At 61.4% G+C, this 15,008-nt stretch overlaps 2 protein-coding genes across 2 annotated transcripts; both read right to left on the bottom strand.

Moving 5' to 3' along the window:
- Positions 1–496: 496 nt before the first annotated feature.
- TUBB3 (tubulin beta 3 class III) lies at positions 497–8,870 on the bottom strand. Its single transcript, XM_082438489.1, has 4 exons — positions 8,729–8,870; positions 3,257–3,365; positions 2,608–2,718; positions 497–1,911 (listed from the first exon to the last, which is right to left on the bottom strand). Exons 1-4 carry the CDS (start codon positions 8,783–8,785, stop codon positions 836–838), a joined length of 1,353 nt encoding a protein of 450 aa, XP_082294615.1. The 5' UTR covers positions 8,786–8,870; the 3' UTR covers positions 497–835.
- A 2,412-nt stretch (positions 8,871–11,282) lies between these two features.
- On the bottom strand, positions 11,283–12,956 carry MC1R (melanocortin 1 receptor). The gene has a single exon (XM_082438500.1). It carries the CDS (start codon positions 12,811–12,813, stop codon positions 11,860–11,862), a length of 954 nt encoding a protein of 317 aa, XP_082294626.1. The 5' UTR covers positions 12,814–12,956; the 3' UTR covers positions 11,283–11,859.
- Between the last annotated feature and the right edge of the window lie 2,052 nt (positions 12,957–15,008).

The following is a 15,008-nucleotide window of genomic DNA, read 5'->3' as shown; positions in this document are numbered from 1 at the left end:
GAACTTCGCTCCCAGCCCGGCTGCAACGGGTGCCGTGCCCACAACTCGCTGACCCGACCCGCCCTTCCCCAGGGCTCAAGCCCCAGCCCTCCAGCACACCATATTTTCCGGGGGAGTCCTCAAGGTCCCCCCTTCCTCACTCCCCTTTGGGTCTCGGCTGCCTGCCTCTAACGTCTAGCACCCGGATAAGCCAGAGGAAAAGTCTGCGGCACGAGTCACCCTGGAGGGGACTGGGGCTTATCCCGGGTCGCCTGAGAGCACGCCTGGGCTTCCTGCAGCCATGGCCACCTTCTCCAGCGCCACCGCCAGGAGCTCCCCTGCCAGGGGCTGCACCTTGGGACAGCTGCAGGTTCCAAGCACAGGCCCGTCTCAGCCCCCACTGGGAGACAATGACGCTCTGTCCTGCCCCCGCCGCCGGGCCTCCCTGTCTGCCCCCCCTCACCCCTCTGGCCCCAACTTTCCAGAATAAGAAGAAATCTCCAGCACCAGGCACGGGTATCTGACAGCAATAAATTTATTAAGTATCCCCCCAAAATATAAACACAAACCAGTAAAAAAAACCAAAACAAACCATAAAACATCAGGCCTGGAGCTGATAATAAAGCAGAGAGACAAACGGGCCACACAAAATGCATTTGACCTATGGCGGAAGACAGCTGAGAAGACACACACAGGGCGGGGATGCTGTAAATACTAAAGGACACACACTTGGGAGCCCTAGGGTGACATGACCGGGCCTGGTGGGGGAAAGGGCAGGGGTGTGTCAGGGGCCACATGGCTCAGGGGACAGACCTCTCGGTCCCGGCCGCGGCCACGTCCCACCCCTTCAGCTGCTTCACTTGGGGCCCTGGGCCTCGGATTCCTCCTCATCATCTTCATATATCTCCCCCTCCTCCTCGGCCGTGGCGTCCTGGTACTGCTGGTACTCGGACACCAGGTCGTTCATGTTGCTCTCGGCCTCGGTGAACTCCATCTCGTCCATGCCCTCGCCCGTGTACCAGTGCAGGAAGGCCTTGCGGCGGAACATGGCCGTGAACTGCTCCGAGATGCGCTTGAACAGCTCCTGGATGGCCGTGCTGTTGCCGATGAAGGTGGAGGACATCTTGAGCCCGCGGGGCGGGATGTCGCACACGGCCACCTTCACGTTGTTGGGGATCCACTCCACGAAGTAGCTGCTGTTCTTGCTCTGGATGGCCAGCATCTGCTCGTCCACCTCCTTCATGGACATGCGCCCCCGGAAGACGGTGGCCACGGTCAGGTAGCGCCCGTGGCGGGGGTCGCAGGCCGCCATCATGTTCTTGGCATCAAACATCTGCTGCGTGAGCTCGGGCACCGTCAGCGCGCGGTACTGCTGGCTGCCGCGGGCGGTGAGCGGGGCGAAGCCGGGCATGAAGAAGTGCAGGCGCGGGAAGGGCACCATGTTCACGGCCAGCTTGCGCAGGTCGGCGTTGAGCTGGCCGGGGAAGCGCAGGGAGGTGGTGACCCCGCTCATGGTGGCCGACACCAGGTGGTTGAGGTCCCCGTAGGTGGGCGTGGCCAGCTTGAGGGTGCGGAAGCAGATGTCGTACAGCGCCTCGTTGTCGATGCAGTACGTCTCGTCCGTGTTCTCCACCAGCTGGTGGATGGACAGCGTGGCGTTGTAGGGCTCCACCACCGTGTCCGACACCTTGGGCGAGGGCACCACGCTGAAGGTGTTCATGATGCGGTCGGGGTACTCCTCGCGGACCTTGCTGATGAGCAGCGTGCCCATGCCCGAGCCCGTGCCGCCCCCCAGCGAGTGGGTCAGCTGGAAGCCCTGCAGGCAGTCGCAATTCTCACACTCCTTCCGCACCACGTCCAGGACCGAGTCCACCAGCTCGGCGCCCTCCGTGTAGTGGCCCTTGGCCCAGTTGTTGCCGGCCCCGCTCTGACCTGGGACGGGGGCAGGGGGACACGGACGGGGTCAGACCTCCAGAGCCTGCCTGAGGGCAACCGCGGACACAGCCCTGTGCCTGTTTACCCTCCATGAAGTGCGGTTGCCCGCACCTTCTCACCCCCTCCCTGGCTCTTAGCACCAGCCACACCATGTGGGGAGTCGATCAGCCCTCCCCTCCAGCCCACCCACCCTCTGGCCGGCTGTGCTGGAAGGGTAAACTGCAACCCCCAGAATCCCTTGCAGCCCGGGGTCGGGAGGAGGGTCATGCCCATCAGTTGGGGTGCTGAGAGCTGGGGGGTGGAAGCGGGGTGTGGCCTTCCTCCTGTCACTGTGTGAGCACCCAGGGCCCTGCCGCCAGAGTCACGGGTGTGAGGACAGCTGCGTTGCGTGCTCGTGAGCTGGTGTCCTCTGGAGGCTCTGCTTCTGCCCCCCGCCCCCACCCCGCCCCCCATCTCTCTAAGGATCCTGTGAGCTCAAGCCTCTGTTTCACACATCGTTCTGCTTGAAATCACAAGTGGTGTCTGTTCCTTGCACAGAACCCTTTCTCTGGGACTCTGTCCCAAGCTGCAAATTGGGGAGATCAGATCTGCTCTGCAGGGTCACAGGCAGGGTTGACTCTGCCCTTGTTTCTGTTGATCTGGGTTTGCCGGCAGTGGGGTCCACAAGGAGAGGCTGGGGCAGGGGAAACTTACCGAAGATGAAGTTGTCAGGCCTGAAGAGGTGCCCGAAGGCCCCAGACCGGACGCTGTCCATGGTTCCAGGCTCCAGGTCCACCAGGATGGCCCGAGGCACATACTTGTGAGCTGAGGGCAGAGGGGTGGGTTACGTGGGTCACAGAAGCTAGGCGCCCCTCCTGCCCCCTAAGTCCTGCCCCGGACTGCCAGCCTCGTGCTCTCACCCTAAGAGCTCAGACTCTGGGGTCAGAGAGGCAGGAGCCATGTGTGAAAAGGGAGTCATGGTTGACATCCGGACAGCCAGGACCAAATCCCATGTCTACGTGGGCAGGTTAATATTTTGCCAGTTCACTAAAGACACCATTTCGCACCAGTTGCTGAGTAGCCCCTGCCCGACCTCTCCAGGTAACCCCTGCTCTGGACCCTCCCATGGGCCTCCTGAAGGGGCCTTTGGGACCCTGCCCAGCCCTGGCCATTCCACCGGACTGTGCGTGTGTCTCATGGCCATTAAACACATTTGACTCTCGCTAGGGTTATTAGGATCACTTGTCTTTATTCTGTGAGTCTCTGGTTGCACCTGCCAGCCAACCGAAAGGAGGGCAGCGATGCTGGGCCCCAGCAGTCAAGGTCCCCCCACCCCACCCCTCGGTCCAGGATGGGGGCTCACAAGAGGCCTCGTTGTAGTAGACGCTGATGCGCTCCAGCTGCAGGTCCGAATCCCCTACATAATTGCCACTGGGGTCTATCCCGTGCTCGTCGCTGATGACCTCCCAGAACTGCAGGGGGAACGGAGGGGTCAGTAGGTGGTCGTGACCCCCACCAGGCCCCTTCCCTCCCGTAGCCTTGAAGCCCCGGTACAAAATTAGGGGCTTGGTCCCAAAGCCTGCACTAGGCCTTTGAGTGACTTTGAAAAAGAGCCCCTAGCTCTGTCGTCTGTAAGAAAATTGTCATAATAAATATGCATGTCCATGGAGACCAGAGCTTTCAGGGTGGTTCAGGGCTCAACTGACACAGACCCGGGCCCCCAGACCCGGCTCTGCACTTGGTGACCAGGGACCTTGGGCAGTCCACTTCTCCATGAGTAATAAACATCCTCTTGGGGTGTTTCTTTTTTAATTCCCTCCTTTCAGATGAGAAAGCTGAAGCACAGAGAAGGTAAGTGCTGGAGACAGGGTCCAGGATATGCGTGCCCCTCAGTGTCGAGGCAAAGATGTCCAGTGACAGGGCCTGGCAGCGTCCAGCCCATCAGCAGCCTCAGCCAACAGGAACCACAGGGGCCTGAGTGGGGACTCACTTGCCTGGGGTTACCCAGCCTGGCCCCAGCTTCAAGGGCTCACTCTGTCCCCGGCCTCCTGCCCTGCTCGCCCTGGGCAGGAACCTACCACGCTTCTCTCAGGACTGGGGCAGGGCAGGACCACCCCTTCCCAGCTGTGTGACCTTGGGCAAGTCCTGAAGATTCTCTGTGCCTCCGTGGCCTCACCCGTTCAGTGGGCCTGATGATGAAGCCAGGTTGTTGTGAGAATAAAGCAAGTTACTCTGCACAGAGCCTGTGAATGGTGAGTGCCGTGTGGGATTATTAGCACACAAAGACACCCGCCCTGGGTGAAGGGAAGGCTGCACAGTGCTCTGTGCTCGCCCCAGGGGCACTTCCAGGCTGTCTCAGAGCACAGCTGCCCATGCAGGCCGGAGATCGTGGTCACACACCGTGTGACTGACCAGTGCCCCTCCCGTTTGCCCCTCAGGGTTGGGATGACTCAGAAGAATGGGTGTGAAGGCCCCAAGAAGCAAAGGGCCTCTACATATGGGTCATGTGCTGGGGAAAAGACTGCTCAGTGAGAAAAGCAGTTAGAAATCAGTTTTCACGTGCGTATCTATATATAGATGTCTCTGACAGACATTCAAAAATCTGCTCCCGGCAGCCGTGCCTGAGAGTGGTCCTGGGTGGGGGGAGAGGCTTTGACACTGCACACCATTTGGTTCTTTGGGAATTTTTGTCATGTGCATGTTAACTTCTCCAAAAAAAAAAAATTAGTTAAAAATTTAAAAAATCTTAAAACCTGAAAAGTACGAACAGTCATTATTATAAAATGCACAGAAGAATCTTGGCATTTCACCCAGAGAGACAGTTATCAGAGGTCAGCTCTCAGCAAGGGTGGGGGCTGGACTTCTTCCTCCTTTGTGTGTTTTTGTCATTGATAAGTTTTCTTCTTTTTTTCTGCATTAAGTGTGTATTAACGCTGTAATTAGAGGTGTCACTGAAGCATTCAGGGCCTGATCAGAGCTTCCTCCCACTGCTTGGTTCCCCATGCCCTCCTCAGGAGAGTGTGAGCCGGGGGCCTTGCTCCCCACAGCCCTGGAACACCCCAGACCTCTGGCTTCAGAGACACCCACAGCCCCTGTAGAGAAGGGATGAGCTTGAGATGGCAAGTGTGGGAAGGGCAGAGAGTGTCTCAGCCACCGAGCCACCAACACATCTATGGAAAGTTCTCTGGACCCCGCTATGGAATGCATAGGCTTCCAGGAGGCAGCAGACCAGAGTGAGTGCAGACTCCAGCACTGGCCAGTGTGTGCCAGTGACTCCACCTCTCAGGACCTCCATTTTCTCATCTGTAAAGTGGACATAATATGATACCCACTTCAAGTGGTCAACTCAAGGCCTGACACATAAAAGCAGTCAGCAAATGTTGACCTCACCAAATTAAAAGGCCTTAGATGTTATTTAAATTTGTAAAGTCATATTCACTGATAAATAAAATAAAATCAATATACTTTGGAATATTGTGTTGCAATAAAAGATCATCACTTGTATGAGCAGATCTCCAAGGCACACCCTTAGGGGAAAAGGCACACTGCAGTGATATACAGAGTAAAAGCAAAAATCTTGCAGCAGATGCTATATTTTTTATACATAGGTGCATATGCCCAGAAGATGGACCAGAATGGTGGAAAATAACTTGTCCTGCCTGAAGAGAGGGACCGAGAGGGGTGAGGTGCTCACATGGGCACTTTAGCCTTATCTGCAATGTTTCAACTTTTTAGAAGGAGAATATGTTAATAATAGCTTTTGTAGTTAAAACAAATACGAATTGTAATTTAAAATAATAAAAACTTAGTAGAATATATTATATATACAGATCATATAACATTTAATAAATAACAAAATACTATTTTATAAATTAAAGAATAATTATGATCATCACTACAGATGAGAAAACTGCCAGATGGCGCGTGGACCCCAGGGTCCAGGCCAGGGCTCCTATTTCAGACCCCACGGTTTTGTCTCGAGCTGGGGGGCGTGCGCCGCGGCGCTGTCCGTGGTGCTGACCTTTGCGGCGCCTACGCTCGTGGGCGGGGGAGGTGGCGGGGCGCGCGCAGGATCCCAAGGCAAGAGGGGTGCAGTGGCTCCCTGGATGGAGGGCTGGCCGACTGGGTCCGTTAAGCCCCTCTAGGACCCCATGCCCCTCCCTGGCCCGTGCACAGCGAGCACCGACAGGACCCAACTGGGAGGGGCGGGGGGGGGGGGTGTGGTGCGGAAACCAGAAATTCCTCTTCCCATTGGCTGTCAGGGCCAGGGCCCGCCCTTCCGAGGCCCCGCCCAGCGGCCGAGAGGCTGGGCGCAGACAAAGGCTCCAGGACGGCCCTGCCCCCCTAGGGGGGTCCCCAGACTCTTCGCCCCACTGTGGGAGCTGGGGGCTCCCTGCCCATCCTGATGTGTCCACACAGGCCTAGATTCAAACTCCTGCCCTGTCCCTCCCAGGCGTTTTTTTTATCCTTGGGGGAAGGGCGACACCCAATCCCACCGCAGCCTCGAGAGGTGCAGCGCCCAACACGTAGTGGTCATTGTCACGAGTCATAAATGCTGTCATGTCACCTCTCAGGAGAGCCGTGCTCTCTCTTGGCCCCGATCGCCCTGACCTTCCTCCATAACTTCCACTCCCATCCCCACCCGCAGCCAGGCCCTCCCCCAAGTGGGCGGCCCGGTCCCAAGCAGGGGAAGCAGCCCCTCTTGCCCACCCCAGTCAGCTACTGCTGGTGATGGGCGAAAAAAGTTTGCTCTCCCTCCACCAGGAGGCCACAACCAGTACGGAAGCTGGAAACAAAAATGGCCAAGGAATGCCTGCCTGTCCACAGGGCAGGTGCTGGGCGCCGGGGCAGGCAAATCCCCACACACGCTGTGAGCGCGTCCAGTTTGGTTCTGGAGATTTTCCAGGGCAGGGAGGCCGGAAGGAAACCACTAGACTGCTTCCATTGGTCACTGCAAAGGGCAGCGGTTGAAAAGGAAGAAACGATCCCCCTGCCCCCCAAATCCACCACTCTCTCTTTTGCATTGTTAAAAAGGATCAGATATTAGTTTTAAAAACAAACAAGAGTTAAGGAAATTAAGCCAAAATGAATAAAAAGTAATGAGCAAACCCAAGGGCCACTGCACTTGAAGCAGGAAAAATCTCTGCGGAGGCCACTGTCCAGCACTCGGGCCGCTGCCTCTGCCCCGCCCCCACCCATGGGCCTGCAGCTCGGCATGAACCTGCCCTTGCCTGATCAGTGCCGGTCCAGCCATAGAAGGAAGCCCCGTGACAGGATCACCACTCCCACAGGCTCATGGTGGGACTCAGGCTGCCCTGCTTCCCTTCAGTGACCCCTGACTATCGGAGGAGCAGATGCTCAGGGCAGGCCTGGCCCCTGTGACCACATTAATGAGCCCATGGCCCCTTCTGCCCGTCCAGGGCAGCTGTCAGTGACAGCCCCCAGAGTCCTGATTTAATATGAGGCCTTGGTCCCTCAGGCCTCCCCTCCCCCAGCCCCTTCCTCTGGCAGGCACAGCTGTCTCCTCGGTGATTAGGGTGTCTCCCCACTACGCCCTCCCCCCCATGTGAGGCGCCTCCACCCTAGAGCCCAAGTTGCAATTTACATCTCAGCCACGTGGCTGCCCCAGCCCTGTTGTAATTAGCTTTTTGTTCTTGCCCGGTTTCCATGGCAACAGCCTCCAGAGGAAGCCTTTCCTGGCCCCTTCCCCTCCAGGACCTGTCTCCTCCCACTGCCTCCTTGGGGAACCAGCTCGACACTATCCCTCGCTGGGTCCCTGGCCTTGGTGCTGACAAAGCAACCCGCCCCCCCCCCCCCATATTGTTCTGAGGAGAGCACAGGGGGCAGCAGGCCGCACCCACCTAGCCTGAGCCCTGCGCTGGGCATCCGCAGAGACTGAGAGCCGGAGGGTCGAGAGGCTCTGTCTCCACTTGCTGTGTGACCTTGGGCAAGGGACAGCTACCCTGGACTTAGGGATGGGACACCTGCCTCCTGGGTTCGGCTGGGGATGACGCCGTCCCCTTCCCGCCTCAGTTCCAACATCTGTGAGGTGGGCTAACAATGGAGGGGAGGGGCCTAGTGGTGAAGTAGCTCTCGACCCCACCCGCCCACCCCGGCTTTGTTCCCACGTCCGACCCCGAGACTCGCGGTCCCTACGTGGGTTTGATCCAACCCTGTGGCGAGGGGCGACGGGTTGCCCAGGCAGGGCTACGCTGAGGGAGAGTCCAGTCCTCGACCAAGGTCATCCCGAGTCCGGGCCCAATTCCTCCCCCAACAAAGGAAAAGGGTGGGGCCAGGAAGCTGAGGGTGGTCAAAGCTAGGCGGGGGCATGCGGGCGGCTCTGGACGCTTGGAGGGTACCAAGTTACTGGCGTGCCGGGGGGGGGCGCGGATCATTACGTCTTTGGGAGGAGCCCCACCCAAACCTGCCCACCCCACCCATCTCGCCCGTGGCTGCATTGTGACCCCAGAGAAGAGGGCCACGCCCAGCCAGCGCCCCCCGCCCCACCCCGCACCTGCAGCGGCGGGTGGATGGAGCGTAGAGGCTGACCTGCGCTGTGCTCCCGCAGGCCCGAGGTAAGCCCGGTAGGGGCAGAGGAAAGGCGGGGGTGGGAATGGCAGAGGGGACGACCCGGCGTCCCGGCAGCCCGGAGCGAGGGCCAGCCCATCCTTCTCTTCTAGGCTTCGCAGTGGCGAGTGAGGCTCGGGGTGCGGCTCTGCGCGCACCGCCTCCCTGCTTCCCTCCCCCCGGGGACCGGCTCGAGGGGTAGGCGGGGGGGACCCGGGATGCGCGCCGGGTGCGGGGCCCGGCGCAGGGGGGCGGCGCGCGGCCTCACCTTGGCCCCGATCTGGTTGCCGCATTGGCCGGCCTGGATGTGCACGATCTCCCTCATGCTCGGTGCGTGTGGCGGGCGGCTGCGGGACGCAGGCGGACGCGCTGGGGCCGGGGCTGGCTGCGGAGGATCTGCCGCCCCCGCCGCCCGCTCTTATAGGCTGGGCCCCGCCCGCCGCGCCCGGCCTGGCGTCATCGCGCGCGGCCAATCCGGGGACGCCGCCGCAGAATGCGGCAGGGCTGCAGCATCAGCACCGCGCATCCCCGCTCCACCGCGCGCTGCAGCGCCTCCTCCCGCCGCCCCAGGGGTCTGGGGACCGCGCACCCGAAAGGAGGGGCTGGCGAGCTCCAGGGAGGACAATAGAAGCCCCCTTGGCCCTCGGCCCCCGCCCCGGCTGCCGTCTCTATCCCACCCCAGCGGCAGCCTCACCCCTGGGCTTTGCGAGGAGGGTCTTTCTTGTCCACACCTGTGTAGGGACCAACCCCATCTCCCACCCCGAAAGGCCAACATGGACGCCTCCCAGCTCCCTGTCTTGTGTCGCGAAGGGGCAGACCAGGTACTCTGAGCTTTGCCGGGTCCCTTAATGGGGGGGTGGCCAGGAAAAGGCTGCAGCAGGCACCGACTTCTCAACAGAAGAAAGAAATCATGGGGCAGGGCTCCCAAACGTCTGAGTCAGAAGGGCTGTGAGTGCAGGAGGGTGGCGGTGGGTTGCTATGGCATCTCTGAGTTTTACTGTTCTTCTCTGCACTGGGGAATGCCACCTGCCCCTTCTTCCCCAGGGGGCTGCCATGAGATTCCAAATGGACCTAGCAGGTGGGGCTGCTTTGTACCCCTGCCAGGCACAGCACCTGGCATGTAGCTGCTGCTCAGTGGACGTCGGTGTCAGGAATTGTCATAAGGACACAAACAAGCCAGGCACAGAACTGACGGGGGGGGTGGGGGTGGGGCAGTGGTTTCTGTCTGACTCACTCTCCCTGATGTCACCTGTACCCCTGGAGTCTTGGTCCAAGTGAGGCCAAGGAAATTCGGTGCGCTGGGGGAGCTATGTAGGGAGATGGTGTGCGCATAAGGGAGAGAAGGGAGGCGGTGAAGTGGGCACGCAGTTCAGAGGCTGGACGACCCACTGGCCTAGCGGTCTGCTGGGGTCAGACGTTATAGTGAAACCGCCTATCATAAAGTCCTCCTGATATTTCAGTAACAAAATCCTCAGGAGGGGTCTCGGCCACAGCGTGCGGACCTGTTCCTGTCCGTGCGCTCACACTGCTTGTGTGGTGTGGCTGTGTGCGCGCCCCTCTCTCTCTCCTCTTGCAGCTTCCCCAGTTTGGCAAGTCTAGAAATGGGCCTTTTGTTCTCGAGAGACGCCCTCCCTCACAACACGTCCATGATGTGGCTTTCTGTGGTTGGCTTCCAGCCGCCTGGGGCCCCTCCCTGTCCCCGTTCAGGGGGTCCTGGTGAGCGTTTGGCTCTTCCCTGGAGCTGGCTGCGCCTCCCTGTTGAGCAAAGGAAGAAGCTTTGCATCCTGTTGACCAGGACCCATCACCCGCCCTGCCGCCCTGCAGGATGGCATCGGGCCAGGCCAGCTCCCCCTCCATCCCCAGAGGGCTCTGGTGCCCGGCTCGAGGCTGACTCATCATCCTGTCTCCCAGCAAAAGCCGGCCCTGCTGGGAACCAGCTCCCAGCTCCGAGGTCAGCAGTCAGGGCTGGAGCTGCCAGTGGTGGGCGGGCAGGAACTGGCCGGGACAGGGCTCGGGTGGCTGGCCAGGGGGCGGCAGGCGCTGCAGGCATGACTAGACCTGCGCTGGATTTGGCTGGTACCATCACTGTTCCTCCACTGAGCCTGTACCAGGAAGGGGGGTCGAATGTATGCTGTGTCTGTGGAGGAACCGGGTGGGAACTTAGCCCAGGGTCGCAGCAGAGGGAGGGCCCAAGGGCTCCCAGCATCAGGCAGCACGGTCCACCCCAGAGGCCCACTCCCCTGGGGCTTGGACACCCCTGCAGCCCCTGGACAGCCTCACCCCATTCTGGGCGGCCTTGCCTCACACTCCCCAGGGCTGGTGGAGCCCTGACCCTCCTCCCAGAAGGGCAGTACTTGGAAGAGAGCAGACCCCAGCCTCCTGGCCACCCTGCCGCTGGACGAGGCAGGGATACGGACGAGGGGCTGCGGGACTGGGCCGAGAGAGGGCCACGTTCTGGCCAGGGTCACACATGGGTCACTGTGGTCCTGCGTGTGCTGCAGTTGAGGGCACCTGGACAGTGTTGGGGTCTTGTCACCATGGTGGTGACTGGGGGCAGGGCAGCTGCTGCCCTTCCGCCAGTTGCTCTGGGCTGGGGTTTGCACCCCAGAGAGAAAGCAAAGACACAGGATCGAGTGGGTGTGGTCAGGTTCTCCACGCTCTCCCCCAGGTGGGGCTGTGGTTTCCTCACCTGGGCAGGCCAGCCACGGTTTCTGGCCAGTTCCTGGGACTTCCTTCCTTCCTTCCCCTCTTCAGCCCCGCCCCCACTCCTCCACCTCAAGCTTCTAGCAGCTTCCGGAAGGAGGCAAGACAGATGGCAAGGAGGCTGCACCAAACATAGAATTTATTACTAGACTGCTTCCTGGCCCCAGGAGCCTGGGTACTGGTCCCCGATTCAGGCCGATGGCCCCTGCTTCACCCAGAGCAGGTGTTGGCCGGCACTGTCTGCCGGGGGCGTGCGGTGTCAACAGATGGGCTGAGCCCTGGCTCTCCGGTCACCACTGAGAGCCTTAGAAGAGAGAAGCCCCGCCCTCCCACCTTGCTCCACGCCTTCCTCCTTGCTGGTCACAAAGTCCTTGGAGCAGCACTGCCGACGGCTTTTGCCGCCACGCTGCACATCCCAGTGGGCGGGGTGGCGGGGAGGCAGTCCCCAGAGTGGGTGCGGCGGGTCTCCGGATGAGGGGGGACTCTAGAGACGTGGGCAGTGCCCCGCCGTCTCCCCAGCCTCCTCCATCCCCGACAGCTCCTCCTGGAGCTTGGTGCCATTCCTCTCTCGGGCCCCAGAGGGTCTGTGCATCCACACCTTCAGAGGTGGCCTAGCCCGTCCTCTCTGCCAAGGGACTGCCCCGGCCACCCAGGGCTTGGGCCGCACGACAGCACCCCCTCCCTCTGCCCAGCCGCTCACCAGGAGCCCTGCAGCACCTCTTGGAGCGTCTTCCGGAGCTCCTGGCTGCGGAAGGCGTAGATGAGAGGGTCCACGATGGCGTTGCAGATGATGAGGGTGAGGAAGAGGTTGAAGTTCTTGAAGACGCAGCCACAGGTGGGGTGTTGAGGGCAGAGGACGATGAGCGAGAGGTGGAGGAAGAAGGGGCCCCAGAAGAGGAAGAAGGTGCCCAGCAGGATGGTGAGGGTGGCCGCACCCTTGAGGCCGAAGCCCTGCTGGGTGGAGTGCTGCCTCTTGTGGAGCCGGGCAATGCCCCGGGCGTGCTGGCATGCCCGGGCCAGCATGTGGACGTACAGCACCGCCATGAGCGCCAGCATGGCTACGAAGAAACTTACGAGACACAGCAGGACTGCCGCGTGGTTGTAGTAGGCGATGAAGAGGGTGCTGGCGAGGACGCTGGCCACCCAGATGGCCGCGATGGCCCGCCACGCCCTGGGCAGCGTCACGAGGCTGTGGTACCGCAGGGCGTAGAAGATGGAGATGTAGCGATCCACGGCGATGGCGCCCAGGAAGCAGAGGCTGGACACCATGGAGCTGCAGATGAGCACATCAATGACGTCGTCCAGCTGCTGCACCACGGCAGCCCGAGGGGCCAGGGCTCCGGCCTCCAGCAGCAGCATGACGGCCGTCTCCAGCACGTTGCTGACGCTCACAAGCAGGTCGGACACGGCCAGGCAGCAGATGAAGTAGTACATGGGCGAGTGCAGGTTGCGGTTCTTGATGATGGCGGCCACCACCAGCACGTTCTCCACGAGACTCACCAGCCCCAAGCTGAGGAACAGCCCTTCGGGAACGGACACCTCCAGGCACTGGGGCCCCGTCTGGTTGGTGGCCAGCCCGAGGCGGGGGGTGGCTGGGGACGTGGAGTTGAGGGGACCCAGCAGCGGCCTCTGGGGGCCGAGCGCTGGCATCGTCCTGCCAGGGAGCGGGAAGAGGTCCTTGCTCTCAGGGTCCCGCTCAACTCATGGCTCCACCGGGAGGCCCCTCACACTCCGTCCTCCGGGGCTGGAAAAATGACGGCCCAGGCGCGGCCCCGGGCCTCTCCACCAGAGTCCAGTCACTTCCCAGCCAGGACCCCAAGCTCCCAGTTGCTGGCCCTGTGGGCTCAGTGTCTCTCTCCTGGTCCTCAGTGCACCTCCCCTCTTCCCTGGAGGCGCGGTCGCCCAGATCCGGACATTTCTAGGCCTCTTGCTACCTCCGGTCCTACGAGACCTCCTGCCTTCCTCAGCATCTTTAAAGTCATCCGCAGAGCCCCTCCTCCTGAGGGCGGCACCGTGACGGGCGTGTGCCCGGCTGCAGCGTGAGGGCTGCCGCTAGATGGCGCAGCTGGCACCCGGGCCTGTACCGGCTGCTTGGCGCTCAGACCACTGCAGGCAGTCTGGCCAGCCGCGCCCGTGCTCAGCCCGCCTCCCCTCCAGGTGTCGCGGGCACGGGAGTTCCGCTCCGGACCTGCCTCTGAGACTTACACACACACACACACGCACCCCGCCTGCCCCACGTTAAACGCTGACTGAAGGCGGCCCTGCCCCAAGGACCCCCAGCCGAGCCAGCACTCTGTCACTAAAGAGGGCCCGGTGCCGAGGACAAAAGCCTCCTCCGAGGGCGGGGTGGGCGTGGACCGCGGGGCCGGCCCCTCATGGGTAGGGGAAGTCAGGCGGGCCGAGGGTCTGGTGCTCTGAAGGCGCTGGGCTGTGATGTTCCCGTTTGGGTCCGTCCTGTGCCCCCCACCAGACGGGGGAGGGCGCACCTGCTCACCAGCGTCAGCTCCCTTCCCTGCCCTTGACGACTCACACGGCCCTTTCCCCCTTTGCCTCCGCTGGTGCTATTTATTGAAGCGCGTCGTACATGAGAGTACACGAATCATAAACATGCAGGTTGGTGCACACCTCATCCAAATACAGCCGGGAAAGCAGCACCCAGTCAGTCAATCAAACACTGGCTGCACCAGACCCTCCGGGGTGTCCTCCCGGCCCCGCCCATCGGTTAACTTTGCCTGTTTTGGAACCTGACACGTGTGGACTCTGGACCCTTCCTCACTCAGCACTGAGACACCCTCGCGGCCGCACGCAGCAGTCGTTAACACGCAGGCCGCGTGGGCGTTTGGGTGGCCCCCGTCCGTCACAGACACTGCTGCTGGGTGACACACAGGGGTGGGACCGCATGGTCAGAGGCACAACTTCAGCTCTGGTAGATTCTGCCAAACCGTTTTACATCCTGGTGGACCTGTTTGCCTGTTTCTGGCCATGCACGAGCCCCCACCCGCCACGTAGAGGAGGGTGGAAGGAAGGGCCTTGCCTGGGCTCCGCAGGAACCAGGGCGCCCCACCTCCTGGTGGAGAACCCCAAAGGGAACAAAGGGTCCCAGGGCAGGACCACGAGGCAGAGCCACGGTGGGGGCAGTGCTGGCACCGCTGCCCTGAACCCCGGCGTCTCTGCCCCGTGAGTCCCAGGACTCCCTGGCCGCCGGGCGAGCAGCGTCCTGCCTCTAGCTTACGTGTCATCACGGCTCCATCAATGAGGCCTTTGAGACTGCCGTGCCTCCCCAGACCCAGCGCCCCCAGCCTGAGACTTCAAAGGCCAGGAGAACTGGGGGGCCTTTGCCATGAGACCACAGCCCTCTTCCTGGGGAGGCCTCGAGACTCCCTGTCTGGTTCTCACCCCGAGGGAGGGGGACAGCAGGTACAGCTGAGCTGCGATTGGTCACAGGCCTGGGAAACGTCCACGTGAAACCACAGCTAACCCTGCGGCCAGTCCTACCCGCTTGACCTCTAGTGCCCCCGGAAGAAAGCAAGTGAGGACTGGCCAGACAGGCGGTGGGGGGGACGGCCACCCCCTCAGAGGACATACCACATGAGACCATGTGCCGACCACTCATGAGGCTGTGAGGGCAGGAACTGTCTCAGTGCTGGGTCCCCAGCACCAGAACAGGGTCAGGCCCGCAGCAGGCCTGCAGCACACAAAGGCTCAGCATGTAAGGGAGCTCATGGGAGCTGGAGCCCAACGAGCTGCTGCCTGCAGAGCCAAGGGGCAGCCCTGTCTAGCCACAGCCATGCCGAGGAGGCCTGCCTTTATGGGGGTCCCCCGACGGCAGCCACAGGGAGTGCAGC

The sequence above is a fragment of the Balaenoptera physalus genome, assembly GCF_965194825.1.
Source record: "Balaenoptera physalus genome assembly, chromosome: 19".
Taxonomy (NCBI): domain Eukaryota; kingdom Metazoa; phylum Chordata; class Mammalia; order Artiodactyla; family Balaenopteridae; genus Balaenoptera; species Balaenoptera physalus.
This window is presented reverse-complemented; position numbering and strand designations above follow the sequence as displayed.